This window comes from Thunnus maccoyii, chromosome 3, assembly GCF_910596095.1.
Source record: "Thunnus maccoyii chromosome 3, fThuMac1.1, whole genome shotgun sequence".
NCBI classification, from domain to species: Eukaryota; Metazoa; Chordata; class Actinopteri; order Scombriformes; family Scombridae; genus Thunnus; species Thunnus maccoyii.
Window position 1 is genome coordinate 29035153 of NC_056535.1, and position 21879 is coordinate 29057031.

The 21879-nt window shown below is 39.7% G+C and overlaps 1 protein-coding gene across 1 annotated transcript; it reads right to left on the bottom strand.

The window, feature by feature from the left end:
• Window position 1: 1 nt before the first annotated feature.
• Window positions 2-21583, bottom strand: ippk (inositol 1,3,4,5,6-pentakisphosphate 2-kinase). The gene is made up of 14 exons (XM_042406362.1): window positions 21316-21583; window positions 15698-15757; window positions 12420-12515; window positions 11064-11130; window positions 9888-10006; window positions 7214-7303; window positions 7067-7125; window positions 6093-6165; window positions 5707-5859; window positions 5295-5412; window positions 4461-4596; window positions 4270-4372; window positions 3638-3729; window positions 2-2629 (listed from the first exon to the last, which is right to left on the bottom strand). The coding sequence occupies exons 1-14, from the start codon at window positions 21394-21396 to the stop codon at window positions 2386-2388; spliced, it is 1491 nt and encodes a 496-aa protein (XP_042262296.1). The 5' UTR covers window positions 21397-21583; the 3' UTR covers window positions 2-2385.
• Window positions 21584-21879: the final 296 nt, after the last annotated feature.

Below are 21879 nucleotides of genomic sequence, written 5' to 3' on the forward strand. Positions count from 1 at the left end.
CAGCAGCGTGAAGCTCAGCCTGTCCAAAGAGGACCGCTGTTACCCAGCAGCCTTTGCTCTGGTGGATCAGACTGATCTAAAGCAAACTGGACACGCTGACCTCTGACCTCTAATGAGGAGACAGGAGGTGTCCCTGTTCTGTTAGTCATTTCAACTCTGTTATAACTTCCCCCGCTTCTCTTTAAAAATCCTCTGCAAGCGTACGGACACGTTAGTCGTCTGGTCAGTGAAAATCGCCCCGAACTCAGCCCGACACTGTTCCAATGTAAGAGATAAATAAATATTGATCAGAGCGATCAGACTGTAAATGAAACTGACGCTGCAGTTCCCAGTCTGAGCGTGATGACACGTCGCTAGAATGATGACGTGGCGCATCGAGTCTTTCTATTGGCCGACTGTGTGAACTCAGACTTCACACCAAAGTTGTGCTTGAATTTGAGTTTTTTGGGCTTCAGTTGTGAACGGGAGACGATCAAACACTCACACGACCAGAGTGTAACGTAACCGTACCTTCACAAAGCTACGAATCACCTGGTTAGTCAACAAGGGAATGTTAGATAACTACTGAAATGCAGCTTTTTCTTCAACCTCTAACAGAACAAACTGAAACATTTTGCTGCTTGGTCCGAAGCCCAAGCTGAACTTTAAAGGGTCAGTTTACCCAAAATACAAACATATATTCACTCTATATATCCTCAGTATCAGGTACAGCTGCATAACGGTATACAATCCAACAGCTCTGACACAAACGCTACCTTTACGAAGCTTATGACACTGTCAGCACAGTATTAAGCGGTTTATTATTATATAAACAGTATTTATATTATATTGAAGCGTCACTAAACACCTTTCAGTATAATTACCTCTGAGACAGTGTCAACAAATAAATATATTATGTGCTTTATGAGAGAATTCATAACAGAGCTGATTGTATTAGATTGTACAAGTGTACCTAATAAAGTGGCCGCTAGTGATGTCTGTGCAGATAGTTTTGGTTTTATTTTTGCAGGTTTGGAGGATTTCTGAGAACTGTGCCTCCACTCTAACACGAGAGGTGAATGTAATTTAGTTTTTATGTGGAAAAAGAAATCATTCTCTAATGAAGATTTACTTCCTATGAAAACAGTCTCCAGTGTTTTCTGTGGAGGATTCTTTCACAGGGACACTTTTCCCGTGAAGAGATGTTGCTGTTGAACTTTTAAATTATTATTATTATTAAATAATTTGGGTGAACTGACCCTTTAACAACACTTAAAACTCCCCCCTGATAAATGAAAAATAAAATCACACATATTTGACCTTCGACATCTCAGCACAAACGCCCGATGAGGCGATTTGTGAGAAACATTTCTACTTGTGAACACGCTGCCACCGACAGGAGGGAGGTCCAAAAGGGAAAAAAAAAGAAAAAGGAAAACAAAACAAAAGCAAGGAGGTAAAGTGTTCCTCGCAGTCATTTTGGATCTGGCTCTGGCTCTCCACCTGGTTCGTGGAGGTTTTCGTACAACCAAACACGGCATCGCTTCGTCTCGTTAAATAAATGTTTATGAGTTGGACTGAAAAACCTCCGCGGACTCCGGCAGAGAACTTAAACTCACTCCAGAATCAAAATGTTTGCTTGAAACCTCTGACATCAAATGAAACTCTCCAACGTCTCCTCCATCCAGACTCACGCAGACCGATCAGATCAGCCTCCTCTGTGGCTGTAGCTATGGTAACCAGTGCTTCCGTTACCACGGTGACGCCTCAGAGGACACAGTACAACCTGGACATTCTGGTTCTGCCCCGCCTACATTCAGGAAATCACAACGACCTGCTTTTCTCGTCAACACCTCCATTCACCTGTCTTTTTCCTTTCTTCATCAGCGCTTCGCTGTCAGCAGCGTTGCCACGGAGAATGAGAAGAGTCAGAGATCGTTGCCAAGACAACCACAGCAATCCTGTCAGGAAGTGAATCCAAACTCTGGCCGCCAAAGGGGAAGAACAAAGCTCCCTGCGAGTTTTCTAATAAATATATGAGTCATGACAGAACAGGGCGGAGATGTTGGGATTCACCTACTGACAGGAGCGTGAAGTCGGTCGCCATGACGACACAAAAGCTCTAGAATCAGTAACAGAAATATCTGGAAGCCGTGTTAACGTCTGGTGATTTAGTGACAACTTCCTGGAGATTTTATTCTTGCTGAGCAGCAGCCAGAGCCGATACATGCCGACGTGAGCTGAGTGAGGAGAAAGTGCTGCAGCGAAGTCTCAGATAAACTGCTCTGAAATGATTCTAGACCTCCGGCATCGACATGGCGTCTCTCCTCTCCGTTTGAGGCATCAGCGTGGCGTCAGTTACTGCTCGTCTCCAGGAATCAGGGCCGCCCGGCTCTGACTGGGCGTTCACACGGGGTGGAAGAGCAGGGTGCAGTCCTCTCTCTCTGCAGCTGCGAAGATGCCCGGGAGCGGCGGCAGAGAGCCTTTTGGCAAGGCACCACCAGTCCTCAGGTAGCAGGAGACGATCTTCTGGTCCAGGCGCAGCTGGCGAGGGATGCTGTCGAACGGCTTTGGGTCCAGATCCAAGATGGAGACGGAGTAGGAGAAAGCGGGAGGTCTGGAGGAGAGGAAGTCCCTGAACCGCCTCTGACTGTAGAGACAGGAGGAGGAGGATTAGTGAACAGAAAGGAGTCAGAAGTTTAAACATGCTGAGCTGATGTCTGGCGCCACCTGGTGGACATCATTAAGAACTACACACTCAACTATAAACCCAGTACAGGCTGTTCTCACCGACTGTGTCCCGGTTCAGCATCCTCCAAAGGCCCCACAGAGGGGGACTGAACCCTTCCTCACTTAAAGACAGTTTGTCCTCACAGAGACCAAAAGTTCAGATGTTCCTCATCATCAGTTTATAAAGGAAAACCAGGAAGTTAACCTCAAACGTCGGACAAACTGAAGCTGCAGCCGACAATTATTTTCTATATTGTTTAATCTAAAGATTTGTTTTCAGACTAAAAAGCTCAAAGTTAAACATTCAGTCTATAAAAAAAATAATCCATCATAGTTTTCCAGAGTTCTGGGAAGGTCTTCAAATGTTTTGTGTGTTGTTCATGAGAAATGACCCAAAATAATTAATCAATTACCAATAATTACTGACTAGTAGTGTTAGCAGTTTGGCAAACTTTTAATCCCTGTGACTGGGGACCAGTACCATGATACTGGACTGTAAACTTCAACAAATAATGGACCGCTGGCGAATGTGCAGCACACTAACACAACATTTCTCCATATTACTTTTTTTTTTTTTGACCACTTGTAACACTGTGAAGAAACGTTTTTAAGATTGCAGCCTTACTACTACTATTACTACTACTACCAAGCAAACATGGATGTTAACAATGAAAGTCTCAAATTCTTCCAAAAATCAACTCAACAAATGTTTTTGCATGACTTGTATTCAACACATTCATTGGGCTAAAATGCATTTTGGTGATAAACACTGAACGTAAACATCGGTTTTGTCAGCTGAGTGAAAATGTGTTTGTCATTCAATTAACTACAGACTGAAAGTTAAAATGGAACAAAGTTTTTTTTGGTTTCATGTACTGTGCGTTACTGAGACTCTTCCGAGTAATTAATTCCGGTATCAAAAACTTACTCTTCATCATCCTCCTCTTCCTCACTGCTGGGCACCAGGGCGACCATGATGGAGCAGTCCTTGGCTGTCATGGCGACGCGGTACTGATGGACCTGAAGTCAAAACAAACAGCAGTTAGACACGCTGCTATCTTTAGACATGTAAACTAACAATTCATTACTGATTAATCTGATTATTTTTTCAGTTAATCGTTTAGTCTATGCAATGTTATCTAATCCTAATCACAGCTTCCCAGAGCCCAAGATGACATCAGCAGTCCAAAACACAAAAATATTCAGTGTTCAATGATGTAGACAAAGAAGCAAATAAATCTTTGCGTTTGAGAGGCTGAAACTAGAGAATGGTTTGTATTTTCTTCTTTTTTTTGAGACTTTTTGACTTGCAGGAAGCATTTCTACATTCGTTAACCTCAAGTTTTGGAACATTGACCATGTTTAAGATAAATATCCGACATTTTAACAGTATATAAATAAGAGAAAATCACAAAAAGCAGAATATGGCCCCTTTAACTTGTGTTAAAATGCTCCGACAGACACTGGGGGAGAAATGTTACAGCAGGAAACCTGAACAATCAAACAAAGAGCCTGACTTAATGTGACTGGGACAACTGGGGAAGTTTGAACCAGTCTGACCTTGCTGACAGCGTACTCCACGGAGCCGTCATCCTCCGTCGGACATTTCTGCAGCTTCTCCAGGAAGGCCTCGTTGTACGGACCCTCTATCTGAAGACGAGTTCTGACAAAGACAGTAAATGACGTCAGACACCAGACAGAAGAGATTAATGTACACGGACACAGTTTTCTTCTCGTTAACTCAGTACTACCTCTCCTTGGGGAAATCCTGCAGGTGTTGCTCCACTCTGCGGTACAGAGGATGAAGTCCTTCGATGTCCAAAGTGTCCAACATTTGAGTCTGAAGGATCCTGAATAAAACACTGTCGCTGGGTAAACCCTGAGAGCCTGCAGACACACACAGACGGAGCAGGGTGGTTATCTTTCTGATAAGTTTTCTGGTTTATAAAACTTTTACTTTAAACAGTTAAATCAGGAACCGTGTTTAATGTCTCGTTCAGCATCAAAAAACATGCACAATCATGCGAGTCAGCATTTCAGTTTCACACATCTACATAATCAGATTCAGATGTTATGAGCGAAGTGTTTGCGCTGAAAAGACAAATGTTTCTTTCAAACCACAAACATTTCTGAAGGAGGCAGCGAGAGAGGACGGAGACGGACAGCAGATCTGTTCCACTGATTCAACTCACACCAAAAAAAACACAAGTCAACAGCGTGACAACCATCCATGTAGTATACAACACCAGCTCTGACTTGTGTTTAATTATTTTTACTTTTTTTTTTATTAAAGCACTGAACCAAATCATGAGAGATGTGATTTATGGGGTAATTTAAGGGTTATGTGGAAATAGAGCTGAAATAAAACATTTGGTGTTTTATTTGTTTGCACATGTTGATTTATTTGAATGAGTGTGTTTCAGTTTGCCTGTGTGTGTGTGTGTGTGTGTGTGTGTGTGTGTGTGTGAGAAGAGAGAGAAAAGGAAGCAGGAGAAAAAATATCTAATTAAAATACTGATCTGGAAGGACCATTAAAGGACCAGTGAAACCAGACTGGACAGACAGAAAGAAAGAACCGTTCTGACCGTGGCGAATCCTCTCTTTGTTGAATAGACTCGCTTCACAGAAGCTCCGCCCTTCTCCTCGTCTGTCCGTCACGCCGCCTCCGCCGCCACCGCCACTCAGCAGGGCGTTTACCAGGACCTGCCGGCAGAGGGTTTCAATGTGAGGTTTGAAGGCAGATTGCGGAGGTTGTTACAAACTACAAACTGATATTTCTTGTTACTTACCATCAAACATTTACATCAAAATAAATTGAGCACTTTTACTTCTAACTTTGACATGAGCAGAATTTGATCAGCTGGTGACTCTTCATCTTTTCATTTTTTAAGTTTTCAGTTCGTCACCGAGCTTCACTGAGTCTCATAAATATCTTTTAACTCTGCTGATGTTCATAGACACACGTATTTATACAGCTGAGTGTCTGTGCAGGTTTACCTGGATGAAGTCGTTCAGGACAGCTTTGCTGGTCATGTGACTGTTGATTCTGTTGTTTCCGTACATGAAGTACGGTCTGAGATGATGCAACAGAGAGTTCAGGTCCAACGAGTCGTCGCTGCCCTCCTTACTGCTGTATATACACTGACCACCCTGACACACACACACACACACACACACAATGTCAGCATCATGATTATGACATAAATCATATCATCATCCCCAAATGACAAAGGATCTAATATTGAATTTCTGATGTCTTTATGTTTAAATCAATAGATTTGAAGCATTGAAGGGTGAGTTTTTCAGAATAAATATCACAGTTTTGGTTCTAAATAGAGTTTAGATTCTTGCGGTTTAAGGCGCCTTTAGACTTTTTATCTCACCTTGAAGATTTTGAAGTTGTTCTGAGGTTCTTCTATCAGGTGTCTGACGGCAAAGTGCATTCTCTGTCTGTTCCTGAACAACAGGAGAGAAACCAGAGATCACGTTCAGCTGCAGAACAGTAAGAAATCAAACACCTGCACATTTTACTCATCACTGTACTCATAATATATAAAATCCGGTTTGACTGCAGTTGATTAACACACACGCTGCAACATCAAATAACTTAAATCATCTCTGAGGTGAAGAGAATAACTCGGTGCTCTGTCTGTTTCACCTCAAAGACCCTGCGGCCGCTCAGCGTCTTGGACAACGATGTCTTTCCCCGGAGCTAACGGTGCAGCAGAGAGGCTGCTCTCCACTGCTGGAGACATGACGTTAATAACACAGCAGAGCACTCTGCCTCCCCCTAAGTTTGTTATTCAGGAGACTCTATGAGGCTTTCAAATTAACTCATTAATTAATTATTGCAGTTAACGTTTTAAAATAAAAAGGCTGCGGACCTTTTATCTTATCTGCCAGTTCTGTTTCATAATATATTTCAGTGGAATTAAGACACCAGTGAATGGTTTAGAACACTGTATACTGGAGCAAGAGACTGAAAATAAAGCCCCCTTTTCTATTCCTTCAATGGAGAATCGATTCGGCAAGTATTGTGATAGTATCAAATCGGGAGATAAGCATATCATCCCGGGCCTACAAAATCAACACCATCATTTGTCACAACCTTTATTCTTCATCTTTTTGTTCCATCTTGGTATAAAATTTAAATCCTTATGGACACTTTCATCTGTCAAATCATGATTTTTTTTTTTATTTAAGCACACAACACTCCACAGGTGTGCATACAAACTGTGTACGCTGCACCACACACCTTCTCCAACCTTTTACACCTTTGTCTCGAAAAAATCCAGGTAAAACCCTGATTTATGTCCCACTTTATGACTGATAGTAATAGTAGCTGCATTAATCTCACCCTGAGAACAGATCTAGAGGACAGTACAAACTGCGTCTCTTCCACTTTCCATTGGCCACCTGCAGAGAGACAGAGAGAATAATATAGTTATGTTTGTGAAGTACAGTAGATGTGTTGTGGTTAGATGTCTACAGGGGTTGCAGTTACCTTGTAGTGTTGGTGCATGCAGAAGCGGCACACTTTGGTCTTGATGTCTTTGCTGACGTGTTTCGAGGACGGCAGGAAGCCACATTTAGGCTGAAACACAAAACATGAAACAGCAGGTAAGTAACACACACACACACACACTTTCACAGTCACACTTATGCAGTTTGTTGTTCAGCTTAGTTTGTTGGGTGAGACTAAAACTATAATGTAGCTGCAAGGAGACATAAGTACAATCTAAGTTTATTAATGTACAGCGTTTGTCAACGATTATAACGTCTCTTATGAAGACATTTTATATTATTACAACTGTGTTTTACTACGTTGTCATTCATTATCTTTCACTATCTGTTTATACACCAGCCTCCACTTATGTGTGTCCACAGGAGGAGTTATATATGTCGACGAATACATTAATAAACACGTCTAGAGCTGAAATGGAAGGATATAAGATTTTCTCTTATATCGGGATAAAAACACTCAAGATAATTTAAATTGTGGTGAATTTCCATTATTAGGATAATTGTGAATATCCTCACGAGTGACTAGAAAAAGCTGTCTAGCTCACTGACGTATAGATTTCCTGTTTTATTCTAAACTGCCATTTGCAACAAGGGGGAGTCTGTATCTTTCCAGTCATTCGTCACCATGGCTGACGGCTGAGAATGTGAATGCTTGGATATCAGGTTGATAAGTAGATTCTTTTTTATTAATGAATTTCTCTCATTGTGATCACCTGCTGGGTGTTGGCGAGAGACTGAGTCTGTGTCCTATGATGCAAAAAAATATTTGTTTCTTAACAAAATGTAAGTTAAAGTGACTCCAGCGTGTTTTTAAGAGATTTAAGGATATTTTGATGATTATCAGGATATCATCAATATCATTGATCACAACTATTTTGGCCAAGATAATCATGACAAACCCACACCTCCGCACAACCCTGCAGGAAGGTGCTGCACTGCCAGATTTTGTCCACTGTGGCCTCTCTGCTCTGTGTGTGTGTGTGTGTGTGTGTGTGTGTGTAATTCAGCCCCGCCCTCGGTCAATCAGACACAGACAGAGAGCAGAGCAGAGAGACGGAGAGAGTGATGTAACCTGGTTGCTATGTTGTGATTCCCGACCTCATATCCTGTGCGCTACAGGGTTACACACCCACTGCCCGAAGGCTGACACCCAGAAACGTCCCGAACAAAGCAGAATAATAAGAAAATACAGGCAGAGAGCAGAGTCACTGCAGATAAACACACCGCCACACACTTCTAGTGGGTCATAAGTGACGATTGAGACCAGCCCTATAAGCATGGTTGTCTGTGAGTGAGTGATGAAGTTTCACCATTGGTCGGCTGGCTGAGTGTTGGAGTTTCCTCATTGGCTGTTGCTCTTTCAAGATGAAGGAAGCAGAGGACTACAACGCGACACAGAGCGACCGTGTTTTCAGCTCTGAGCTCTGACGCTCTCAGCTCTGTGTTAGATGCAGTGAAGACGGTAAACAGACACATAACAGCGTCTCTACGTCTCCTCCTCTACTCTCTGGCTGACATCGCTGTCAGCAGCCGACAGGAGAGACGCCCCACGGGTGCGTTTGGATTTTATAACTGAACTAATAGCAGGATGCAAACTTTTTTTTCTCTGACGTTTTCACATCACAAGCGAACAATGAACAGCAGCATTAAAACACGAGTCTTGCAAGTAAAACACGCGACTCGTGAAGGCTGTTAATATTTAGTGTGGGTCAGCTGCTCTGGTGCGCTTGATTTGACTGTAACCGTGGTAACCAGGTGGAGATAAGCCTCATGAATTTGCACCCAAAATGCTGTCAAAACTTTCATTCACAATTTCCACCGCAGCCTCCATGACCATCGACCGGGAAAGAGGCAGAAAAGAGACGTGATGGAGAACACACAGTTAATGCACCTAAATAACAATCTGACAAAACACTCAGATCACATGCAGAGTGAAACAGATGAAAGCAAGGGGAGTTAACAGATAATTAGAATTTGTTTATGTTTATATATATATATATATATATATATATAAATATATATATATATATACAAAAACAGCTGGATGAAGAGCCCCCTGATATTCTAACATGGTATGAAAACTTCTGTCCACTTGGAAAAACTATCATATGTGTTAAGAGGAACTTTTGAGGAGTTTATAAGAGACTGGTCACCGATAGCAATACACCTGAAAGAGGAATGGTCAAGAGTAATGAGTATGGGGGTAACCATACTTATTGTAAATTCACCAGTCTGTGATTACTGCTGATTTTTGTTTGTTTGTTTGTTTTTCTTTCTGTATTTGTGTTTGTTCTCTTGTTGTGGTTTTCAGTATGTCTTGTCTTAATTGCAGGTTAAGAACACAAGAATAATTAGAATTAAAATAAGTTCTCTTTCAAATCAAACATCCCAAAGGTAGAAGTGGAAAGTTTTATTCTTGCACCTGAAATTATAACCTTTTTTTTTTTTACTCAAACGTAGTTTAACCATGTCATGTGATGCTACTTCAGTACACTTTACCAGCAAATATTACTGGGACCACTACAGAAAATTGCAGATTAACATTTAATACACAGTTTCACACAGACCAGCTGTATACTAGGTTTTGACCTTGTCTTGTTTAAGGTGTGTGTGTGTGTGTGTGTGTGTGTGTGTGTGCATGCATGTGTGTGTACCTTAATCTCGATGCAAAGTGGAGGAGTGTGTGTTGGCTGGTGGAGGACTGGAGATGTCAGGTTGGGCAGACAGAGAGCACAGCCGCTGTAGATGTCCATCACTTTATCACAGCGCCAGGCTGAAACACACAAACACAACATTTTCAGTATGTTAAGTAAACTTAAATGCCTTAATATTAATAAAAGATGGTCAGTTTACTGTATAGATATTGATTATTGATAACTTTTTAACAGAATGTGCCTTTGTGATGTTGGATATTTCCTGCCGGCTGCAGACTGGCCACTGCCGTTAAGTGTACTTCTACTTTTTTGTTATTTTTGGAATATCTGTGTGTATTTGTGTTTGCAAAATTGCTTGCAAAGTATTTTAATTCATTTACTTATTTTCATTACTCGGTTTATTTTGTCTTCTGACGTAAACTTTGACTTGCAGCCCAAAATAATCTTTCAGTAAACTTCACATTTCACATGCTGCTCATGTTTCCTGAATCCAGCAACAAAAATATACTAACTGATTATCTGTTCTCAGGTTTGCTGAAGAAAAAAGACATTTATTAAGTCAGTTTTAATGGAATCAGTGTTGATGGAGTCACACGAAGGCTAGACTGTGAAATTGGGATTCACCATTAATTAGTTTTAATTACATGAAGACAGTTGAAACCAGCTGGAATGAAGCTAAAACCTGCTGTGACAAACATCCACCTCCTGACCAGGTGGTGTCGCTTCAGTTTGTTGTTTCCCAACTTCATATAAATTTAAAAAGCAGGAAAAAGAAAAGCTCTAAACAAGTCAACTGTGTTTTAAATATTCTGCTTCATTTTGGGAAGTACAACTTTCTGCTGAGATTTGTTGAGGAAAAATAATACCACACTTCATATCTACCCCGTCAAAATAAAACATAATACATTTTACATACATATCATACATTGTGTGAGATATAACATGTTAATTAGTGAGCATCAGAGGTTTATTTTGTTACTTTTAGACAGCTGTTTCCAGTCTTTGTGCTAAGCTACGTAGCTTCATGTTTACAAACATGACGGAGGTTTTAATCTTCTCATCTAACTTCTGGTTAGAAAGCAGATAAGTGAATTTCCCAAAATGTCAAACTTCCTTCAACAGATTTCAACAACAAATGCTTCCCACGTTAATGATTAATAAACATTTTAGTCTTACCAGGTCTTTGATGTTGAACTTTTATTGACAGCTGTCGCACAAACTCCAGCGGCAGTTTGACCACTTCCTGAAGAGAAAATGTTATCAGTCACTTTAGTTCAGTTTTTGAGCAGTTCATGTTTATATTTCTGTCTCTGCTGTTGCTGCAGAGTCTTGGTTTATTATCTGCTGTATGTAAAACAAGTTTATCATCATTCACTCATTAAGGGAGCGATAATGAATAAAACCAACGGCTGTAACCAACAGCTGCAATAAACAAATATCATCCTGCTGTTTACAGAAACTAACGATTATAATCATCATTTAGAACCAAATATTAAGTTACAATAATTAAGCTACAAGCCGTTACAAGTCTGCAGACATCAGAACGCATGAAAGGAGCGAGCTGTGATTTTTGACAGTATTCTAAATTTTAACAGGACAGATAAATTCATTGTTAAGTTTAGCCTCCAGCTTAAAATAAAGTCTAAAATTAGACACCATCTGACCCAGAGAATGTTGTTCATGTGCTGAAACCCTCCAGACTTCAACACTGTAACTCACTGTTTTTGTCAACTTTTGCCTGCTAGAAAACAGTTCAGATATCAGATATGGGATTATATATATATAAATATATATTCAAATAAAGATTCACATTAAACTAATCAGCTATTTTAGAAAGTGCAACCTAACACCCTCAGGTTTTTTGACCGTGGAGGTAAAATTACTCCATCAAAACTCTTACACCAGTTTGATTCTCTGCTTTACAGTTACTGGTGGAAGATCTTTGATTGATGCTCTAAAATCTATAAACTCAGCATCATCGTGTGTTTGTTTACTTTGCTCCTCTGAACTCACGCGATGTTTATCTGTGACTGAACACAGCTGGTGGAAGTAAAAACAGTAATAACTCATGAACAAGTGATCATCTTCTCCTTCCTGGTTATCGGAAATAGTTTCTACCATTAAACTGTAAAGGATTTCCAGATGTTTCAGGAATAGAAACTCCACCTGGAAAACACTCATTTAACGCCCAACACACACTGAACGTGTCATTCAGTCAGAAGTAATCGAGGTACAGTAGAAGACGTGCAGATCCGGGGAGTGAATGTGATGAAACTGGTGTTTTTTGTTGTAATTTATGATTAATTTCTCAGATTTCTTTGGCAGTATTAATGAATAATGTTGTCTAATGTTGACTTAATGTGTGATTAGTCTCTGACATTTGTGTTGTTCTGTTTATTACTTGTCTTGTTTGTTTCGGCTTATTGTTTTCTAAGATAAACCTAAGAAAGGAATATAAATAATAAAGCAGAAGATGTAAAAAAAAAAGTGTCAGTAATGACAGTAAACAGTGTGAAGGCGACAGTGTCGTACCCCGCTGTGGATGAACTTCTCTCCCAGCAGGCTGCTCATTACGTTGGAGCTGAAGTCAACAATGTTCTGGATCTGCCTGAAGGCCTGTTCTGCAGTCTGGAGGACGGGCACACAGACGGGCAGGTAAACACACACACAAACACAAACATACACACAGGTTAAAAACAGGCTACATCCTCTTCTGGGGAAAAACCGCAACAGAAGAAATGTCCATGATGCAACAGCTGTGCATGCGATGGACGCAGCGCTGCATGAACACGACGTCACACTGAATACTGAAATAAAATGGACATTAAATCCAATTATATCAGGCTCAAGGTTTCCAATCAGGCTGGAGCTCCGACACATGAAAGAGACGAGGTTTATAACAACGAACCAACTGTGTGATTTGAACGCATCTCTGGGACCAGTAGTAGTAAAACACACTTCATATGGAACCAGTAAGTTCAACCAGTAGCACAGGTGAAACCAACCAGGACTGAAATCTTAAGGGCAGCTGATTGATGAGGAGGTCGTTGTTCTCTCACATGATTTGATCTACAAGCCTGAACGAAAACCGCACTTGGTATATGCCGACAGTTACCGTGGCAACCATCTTTGTGAGAAAAGCCAGGGTTAGCTTGCCCTGGTTTCAGTTTGGTCAGGTTGTTTAAACCACTTACATTGGTTTAAATAGATTTTAGAGCTGCAAGTTAAGTTGGCAACTAAACGATTAGTTGCCAAGTACTGAATTACTCAGATAATCAATTGATAGTTATTTTTTTAAGAAAAAAAGTCCAAATTCTCCAATTCCAGCTTCTCAAATGTGAATATTTTCTGGTTCCTTTCGTCTTCTTTACAGTAAACTAAATATCTTTGAGTTGTGGGCTGTTGGTCGAGACAAAAGAAGACATTCAAGGGCTTGATCGAGATTTTTCACCATTTTATGGACCAAACAACTAATCAATTCATCCAGAAAAGAATCAACAGATTAATTGATAATGAAAATAATCGTCAGTCGCAGCCCTAATTGATTTCTTCTGGAGCTCAAAACTAAAGAAAACCTTTAAATCTTTTTTACTTTTTGACCATAAAAAATTAAACTTAATTCCCCGAGTATTAAAAGACCTTGAGTTATAAATGCATCAGAAATACTGGTCTGTTTTCCTGCTACGTCAACAATATTTGCATTAAAAGAAAAACCTTTAAACACCTTTTAATCTGCATCACAAAACATTAATAACAGATTTAGCTGTCACAGCATTAAAAGTCAATCAATTTCAGATTGATATCAGCTGATGAGCCTGTAATCTGAGCGGGACGTAATCTGCTGCTGCTGCTCCGCTGACGACCAATCCAGCTTTTAATTAAATGACTCCTGAGCTGCTGCACTGAACGAAAGTTTCTTCTGCAGCGTTGTTAACACGTACGAACCACGACTTAAACCTCGTCTACAGTTTATCTGATGTCGGTTTCTCCTCTCGGTCATGGATCAGTCGGCCTGACAGACATCATGTCAGGATGATTGATTTCCTCTTCGCTGGGACATCGAACGCTGTTACATCACATCTCCTGACAGATATTATCCTACTGACAGATGGGTTATTGACTATACAACCAGTTTAACCAGTATCACCTGACACAGTGTGTGTTTAGTCACAAGACTCATGTTTTAAAGCAAATGTTTTATTTGGTTTTTTAAAGTTAAATAAAGCCGCGGAGACTCAGTAAATATGTTGTTTGCTCTGATGATTTGACAAAGACACAGTTGTCACTTATTTTGTTTATATTGTCTCTGAAGCCTTTGGGCTGTTTAACCTGCTGCCTCTGGTGGGTCATGTTAACTGGGGATTTAATATCTGGACCTTTAAGTCGTAGCTTTTTAGGCTCAAGCCAATGATCTTCTCAGAGAGTGTATGACAGTCAGTGGTCGGATGCTCGCTGCAGCTGAGAGATTGTCATTTTCAGGATCATAACAGTGATCAGAACAGCGATAAGTGAGATCACGTTTTCAGTCTCCTGAGAGGAGCTCATGCAAAGAGGACAAAGAGCGTGCAAGGACACGGTTCTGCTTCACTAGCTTGTTGTGCTACTTATCTCAACCTCCTCACTTTGCACTTAAGTTCATTTTAATGTATTTAAAATGTAGTAAAAATAGGTTGTGATATGAGGCTCAACAAGCTAGCGAAGCGCTGTAAACAGAATCACGCTCCGGTGGCAGCAGCCTGCTTCTAAACAAACTACTGTGACCAAACTCATCTGGTGAAGGAACAGGTCACGCAGTGCAGCCGTGTGGATCGCTGACATGTTTTTAACAGTTTTTGGACGACGGAGGAGGTCTACGGCGCAGAGGAATCAGATGTATCAGGCTTTTGTTGTTGGTTTGGCTCTGCACATGAGATTTTGATGACAGCAAGAAAAATATTGAATCACCGGCCTCATCCTTTAATGGCCTGTTCATCTTGTTTGTGTTATTCTTATAAATGTTTGCAATCCAACGTTTACTCAGCTGTAACGGTGCGTTTCTGGTCCAACAGGCAGAAGCCTAAAGCTGGACAGACACTGTATGATTTTATCAATCTTTTGCATTGTGTTAACTCACAGCGACACATTTTGCATGGCCAAAACATACGACTTCTACGGTCGGATTGACCTGCTGTGACGTGGGAGCTCCCTGATTCTGTCCTGTTGACGATGCCAAATTTAATCCAGTAATTCTACTTTGTACAGAAAGCAAGAAGAAAAAAAAAAAAAGACGAATATGGAGCCGCTGGAAGATGTGGACAGTTTGTTTGGAAGTGAAAACTGGAAGCGAGTGTCTGTGGTTGAAGTCAGCAACGACATCAAACACTATTCTACTGTTGAAACAAGCTCACTGCAGTTTAAAAACAGATCTTTTGACAGCAGCCATGTTGGAAACTGCTGAACTGCTCAAAACAGCAGACAGCTGACTAACATCTCTGACCTGCCAGGAATCCGTCCGATCGATCCGCCTCACACTGAACATCGAGTCGCAGCTGATCCGGCTGAAATTTGGCCTGAATCTTAATATTAGTGGGAGGAGGCTCCACTTCAGGGGTTAAAATCATCATGTTTAATCTTGCACAGTGTCTGTCCAGCTGTCTGGCCTTTTGTTTTATTAAATAAAAGAATACAAAATATAATCAACAAGTACACATTTACAAAAAAGATGTAAACATTCCCACATTGTCTCATGTGGTTTGGATTAAGATGTTTTCACTGAGCGCTCATTTGGACCAGGTTTTCACACACACACACACACACAGACTCATATTTACCTGCGGTGGGTTTTCAGAGTCCTCTGCCGGATATTTGAGCAGACGTAAAACTCTGGAAAGCTGCGAGAGAACAAGAGAGAAGCTCAGTTAGGATCAGAAGACCTGCAGAAAACGACTGCACAGAGTGAATTCGAGAACATCTGCAAGATATTCCTGATGTGGGTTAAAGTGATTCAGTTTTCCCCGCAGTGCAGCAGGAACAGTGGATCCATTCTGCAAAGTGTGCAGTGGGGAAAAAAAAAAAGACTACAGTAGGCTGTCAATGCGAATATTGATTTGCATCAGTTGGGGAAAGTGTCTCAGAATGTCTTTAAACATAATATAGACTGTTATAACACACAACAATGACTTCTTGTGTCAGGACGTGGGTATGTTTACGTAAAGAAACTCCATAAAGCAGAGAAGATGCTGACAGGATGGATGTCTGGAGATGTTATCTGTGAATGTGTACATACCCACAAGAACTCAGGTTACACCTAAAACATGTTCTACAAACTGAAGTAAACTGTTGACGGTAAAATCCCTTATTTACATGCAACAGATCAGTAATCAGATTTACATCCTCACCTGACCTTCGTTTTGAGACGGGGTGGGGTTATTTTAGCGCTGTGTTGATACAAGAAGCTGCTTTTTCCTTACAGCTTGTCTAAATGTTACAAGTAGATGTTCAGAAGTGGAGACAAACTGGACTCAGGCTGCAAGAAGCAACTTAATGTCAGTGTGAGTTTCTGTCAGTTTGAATCACGTAAATCTCGTGTGAGGATGTGCAGTATCTCTACGTGTATCCGTCTGTTTTATTCTGCTGCTCTGCTGTCACAACAGATTTCCGTCCTCCACATGCAGAACGCAGATTACACAAACCTGGTTACACGAGCTGTATCCAAGGACAAAAATAAATCTGTTTTCTCCAGAACAAATGAAGTTAAGTCTCAACCTTGATTACACAAACGAGGTTTCTAGTTAAAAAAAGGAAGAAAACAGTAGAGCTGCGACGATCAGTCCATTATGAGAAACTCAATCGGCGACTTTTTTGATAATCAATGAATCATTTTTAGTCAATTCTCTGGTTCAAGCCTCTCAGATGAATATAATACAATATAGTACAAATCAATATTTTCTGGGTTCTTTAGTCTTGACTGATAGTAAACTGAATATATTTGGATTTACTGTTGGCTGAGACAAAACAGAGACATTTGAGGACGTCACTCTGGGCTTTTGGGAAACAGTGATCGACATTTTTCACCATTTTCTGACATTTTATGGACCAAACAATTAATTGATTAATCGAGAAAATAATCAGCAAATTCATCGCTTATGAAAATAATCATTAGTTGCAGCCCTAGAAATCAGATTACAGCATAAATTCACCAGTAAGCAGGTTAGTGAAGTGCAGCTAAATGCACTCGGTGATTCAGGGACGTGCACAATAATGACGACATAAGCTTACAAACATTTACTGGTGCACTTAATCCCCGAAACATAACAGCACAGTTCACTCACTCCTCCTCAACAGGTGTGATTATGTAATAGAGGTGTAACAGAGTTTAGAAACTATGATGAATGATGACACACTGAGACACTCGCATTTTTCAGAAAACCAGATGATCATCTGTGCAAGTGTACAGAACTCCATTTATACTGGATTTGTTGTTATATTACATACATTTTTACATGATTTTTTTTTTTCATCAATAAGTGCTTTGATACATCAGGTATTTCATTTACTGGATTAGCCGAAAACATACAATCCTGTCAAGTTATTTTAGTCACGAGCACTTTCACAATTGATTTTCCAGACAGGAGCTTTTATCCATATCGCCCCTAAAATGTGGAAACACACACACACACATATATTTTATATATTTTCCATCTCCTCGTCTCCCTGCGGAGTCACATCAACATGACGTCATACTGTGACATACGATGTTAGAAATGTAGAATTCAAAGTTTGCCACCGACGCGCACATCAGGACCACAAACGTTCATGTTTTAAGCAGCTAAATCAGAAACTGTAAACTGTAAATAGCAAAGAGAATAACTGAAGAGTATGACAACGATGAAACTGCAATTGTTAGTGTTGTTTAGGATTGTTCTGCTCTTCAGATTACAGTTTTTCCCACGTGTAAAAAGTTAAAGATAAATATCAACAATGTATCAACAATATGGTTGATAAATAAACACAGTGAACTTTGACATCTGAAAAAACTCTTTCCTCATATCTTGAGCTCAAACCTCAAAACATCTCTGATAGTGATCAGAATGTGTCCGTGTGCAGCATCAAGGAGCAAAAACTGTCACGTAGTGAACGTTCACGCTGACACTGAATGTAACGTTGGATTCTGATCAAATAATTCTTGATTTAAATGATCGTTTTGACAGTTTTAGACTGTATTTTATTTAGACAGAGTTCTGTTTAGACTGGAGTTGCAACAATGTGGATATTTTTCAAAGTTTTCTGATGTTTTACGGATCAAACAAATAATAAATTAAATCAAGAAAATAATATAATAATGAAAATAATTGTTAGTTGCAGCCTTAGTTTAGACAACATGTGATACTTCTTTGATAAAAAGGGTTTGTAGAAAAACATTTTTATATTTGTAAAAGAGTAGGGTATCAAAAAAAAGTACAGTTTTGGTATCAGGACTGAATCTGATCATATCAGCACATACTGTAAACATTACTCAGCCATATGTGTGTAAAACAAACAGATAACAAGTGTTTATTTTCAACTGCAATATTTATAAACACTACTTTGAACAGCAGATTTTGCAAAGTCATAAAACAATATGAATCATTCCATGTAAAGTCAGAGGAAAGACTGACCAAAAAAGATCTTTAACTGTATCCAGCAGCCCTTATCGCTGGTCGAGAGCTCGCTGTGGTATTTTCTCTTCCTCGTTTATATTTTGTTTTAAGAAATAACTTGCAGTGTAATCAGCTGATTGTTTATCTGGGTCCAGCGGTGCTACATTTAACATTAAGTAGGGCAAAACAAGGTAAACAACATAAAGTGCAAACAGACAAGACAACAACATAAGTTGGCAAGACAAAAACAAAACGGTGCAAAGACAAACTATCATTATTATTATTATTGTTATTATTATTATTATTATTATTACTATTATGTAAACTGAATGTCTTGAATTTGTGGAAGTGTACGTGATTTGTCCTGGTTATTTTCTGGTGTCTTGAATGTTCACGTTGGCACCAGAAAAGGTGCATTACACTCAAATAAACAAAATCAATCAAAAATATAAGAATACTTATCACCATTACTTACTTTGCAAAAAAATGTTTTTCACTGTGTTGGAAAGACAAGACTGCTCCAACTTTTAATTTATTTATTTATCAAATATCTATATATATGTCACAGCAAATATATATGATTTTTGGTCGCTTATTATCTCGTATCTAGAAAATGCAAATTGTCAGAAAGAGTAGATGTTCTGATGTAAAACAATAAATATTGTTTAACAAACTGTTGGTAAAGACATCATTTTGGCTCATTGTATATAACTGAAGTGCTGCTTTTGCTTTCTGTTGGTGTTTGTTTGTTTGTGGTGAGGTAATGTGTGGACTGCATTGTTTATAGTATCTACAGATTGATTAAATGTAAAATAATAAAAAATTGAGACATGCCTCTGATGTATGTAAAGAAATACTGGAACAACTGGATATTATATTGACGTCTAAAGTGATTTCTTTATATTTCTTTTCCTTCTGTGGTTTAGTGGACAGAACTTCGGGTTAACACCAAGCGGGCGCGTCGACCTTCCTCAAAAGTATTTTAGCTTTGTGTGAGTCAAAGTCAAGGACCTCTTTGGTTTTTGTGTCCAAACATGGACATAAAAACATGTACAGACCTCGACACCACAATGTAACACATTTTCTTTTTATTTGCTGTCTGTCACCCCACGTTAAGTATTTTTACTTTACCCATGACGACCCTGTCTGTCGTCCTTTAGTCTGTTTGTTCTGTTTTTTTCAAAAAGAATCATAAAAGTAAAGTATAAATCCACCAGCAGACACAGAATCCACCTTCTTCTCCACCGTTTCAAACTGAACTTAACATTGTACATTGAATCAAACCTTCACTGTTACACAATTTAATTATTTATTGCACGTGTCACATTTAATTTTTGCACTTTTTGTCACCATTTCTTGGTCCGTAGCAAAGTCCATATTGTCTTTGTACAGTAAATATTTCATTTCAAGTTTTGTATTCTATTTCAAAACTATGAATATTCCATTCTGTAAATAGATTTTAATTTTTTTTAAATTTAATTTTAGTGCTACTTTGTCTGTTTTATTATTTCATTATTATTATTATTATTATTATCTTACTCTTGTTATATTTTAGTCTTCTACTGTTGCGTTTATGGGAGCAAAAGCCAACACAAATATTTGCATACTTGGCTAATAAACCAGTGTTTCCTCTGTAATTTTAATACAGCTGTGGTGCTTTGGGCAATAATTCTAGTTTTTTCCTGTATCTGTCGCTGATCTAAGTTACGTTTAAAGTTGAGGCTCTAGTGTTAAAATATTTTATTTTTATTTTTTATCATATTTTATCACTATATAATCAGTACTTCTAAAGTATCCGGACTACACCTTAGTTTCAGATAACATTATGGCTACAATCTTTATCTCTTGTTGTGGTGGAGCACCACTGCTAAATGAATACAGAAGAAACACTAAACAGATTCTGATTCAGATTGTAATTAAATATATTATTATAATAAAAATTATACACTGCAAAAAATGTAAACAATACAGAATTACTGAAATACTGAATTATCACCCTACCCTTAAAAAATGTATTAATAACTCTGGAAACAATCAACAATACCAAGAGAGCCTGGCGGTTCTTGAGCTGATTTCCACACTGCTGATGTTATGTCACACTCTCACAATATTTCACATATTGCTCAATAACAACATGATCAGACCAGTCCCGTGAATGACACTTTTCCAGTCTGTGACACACGGAGTGGGCATGTCAGTGAATGCACCACCCTGCACAAGTATCCGTTAACTTTTAAACAGATCACACTGGACTGTCTGTGTGCTCCAGAGGCTACAGGCCGGTACAGTGAGGCAGCAGCCGAGAAAAGTGTTCCTTACGCTGGGTCACTTCGTCCAGCTGCTCGGTGGAAAACCTGGGACAGCTGCTAACGGCTAAATTAGCTCCACGTTAGCCGCCGCTTAGAAGTTGCTGCATTTTAATGACTAAACGATCAGTGACCCTCAGTGGACATGATTATATATGTCATTTCTAATCGTTAATGGTGTCTTAAGCCTTGTCGATCATGTGTATTGATCTTTTTTCATGTGTTAATTTGAACTCTTAAGTTAGCTGTTGGCCAACCAGCCGGCTAAAGCTAAGCAAACACAGGCTAACAGCAACGATGATAAATCCTGGCAGTTGACTTTTCAACCGCCAGGGAAAAACACGTTTATAAAGAGATTAACCATAAAGTTTCTACCGGCAGAGACACCGAGCTGAAAGCGTGTTGAACGTTATAAAAGTGTCGGGACAGGTTTGGGGTGTCTTGGGTTTAAAACTCCTCCAGCTTTACCTCGGACTAGCTCCGTGTTTAGCCTCGCTGACTCACCTGTACGTGTGACACCACCAGGCTCTTGTTTCCCTCTCCGTGATACTTCCAGTCGTTCTCGTCCATTTTGTCCAGTTCCATCACTCCAGCGACGACAAACCGAGCTCCCGTCAACGGCCAGAAAGTAACACACAACGGCACGGCAACATACAAGTACTCCGACTGGTACTACTGGCCGTTAGCAGAAATCAAGAAGTACTGGGACCGACTGACTGCTACTGCCGCCCGGCCAAATATGTTTTCCTAGGATGGTGAAGTTAAGACCCGCCCTACTCTGCCTCTGATGGGCTAGTACTCGTTGCTTTCGTTGGCTGGATTGGTTAAATTTAGGGTAAGAATAAAAGGGTAAGCCAATCAGAGGCAGAGTAGGGCAGGTCATGACTTCGCCATCCTAGGAAAACAAATATCGCTGCCGCCCGGACAAGTTACCTGCCACCCACAATACTACTTCCGATTATGACTTCAATATAAAAACCACCGAGCATTAAAGAGTAGAGAAATACATTTCTGAGAAAAAGTTTAAATGTTTTTGACAAACAATCAGGTCCTCATATGAACAGTGAA

Bases quoted from the DNA above. Each gene is read 5' to 3' on its own strand.
- ippk (XM_042406362.1), bottom strand. From the start codon at position 21,396: ATGGAACTGGACAAAATGGACGAGAACGACTGGAAGTATCACGGAGAG. The intron at 11,131-12,419 runs GTACGACACTGT...TTTTCTCTTCAG, and splicing joins AGAAGTTCATCCACAGCGGG to GAAGTGGTCAAACTGCCGCT. The intron at 4,597-5,294 runs GTCAGAACGGTT...GTGTGTCTGCAG, and splicing joins CAAAGAGAGGATTCGCCACG to GCTCTCAGGGTTTACCCAGC.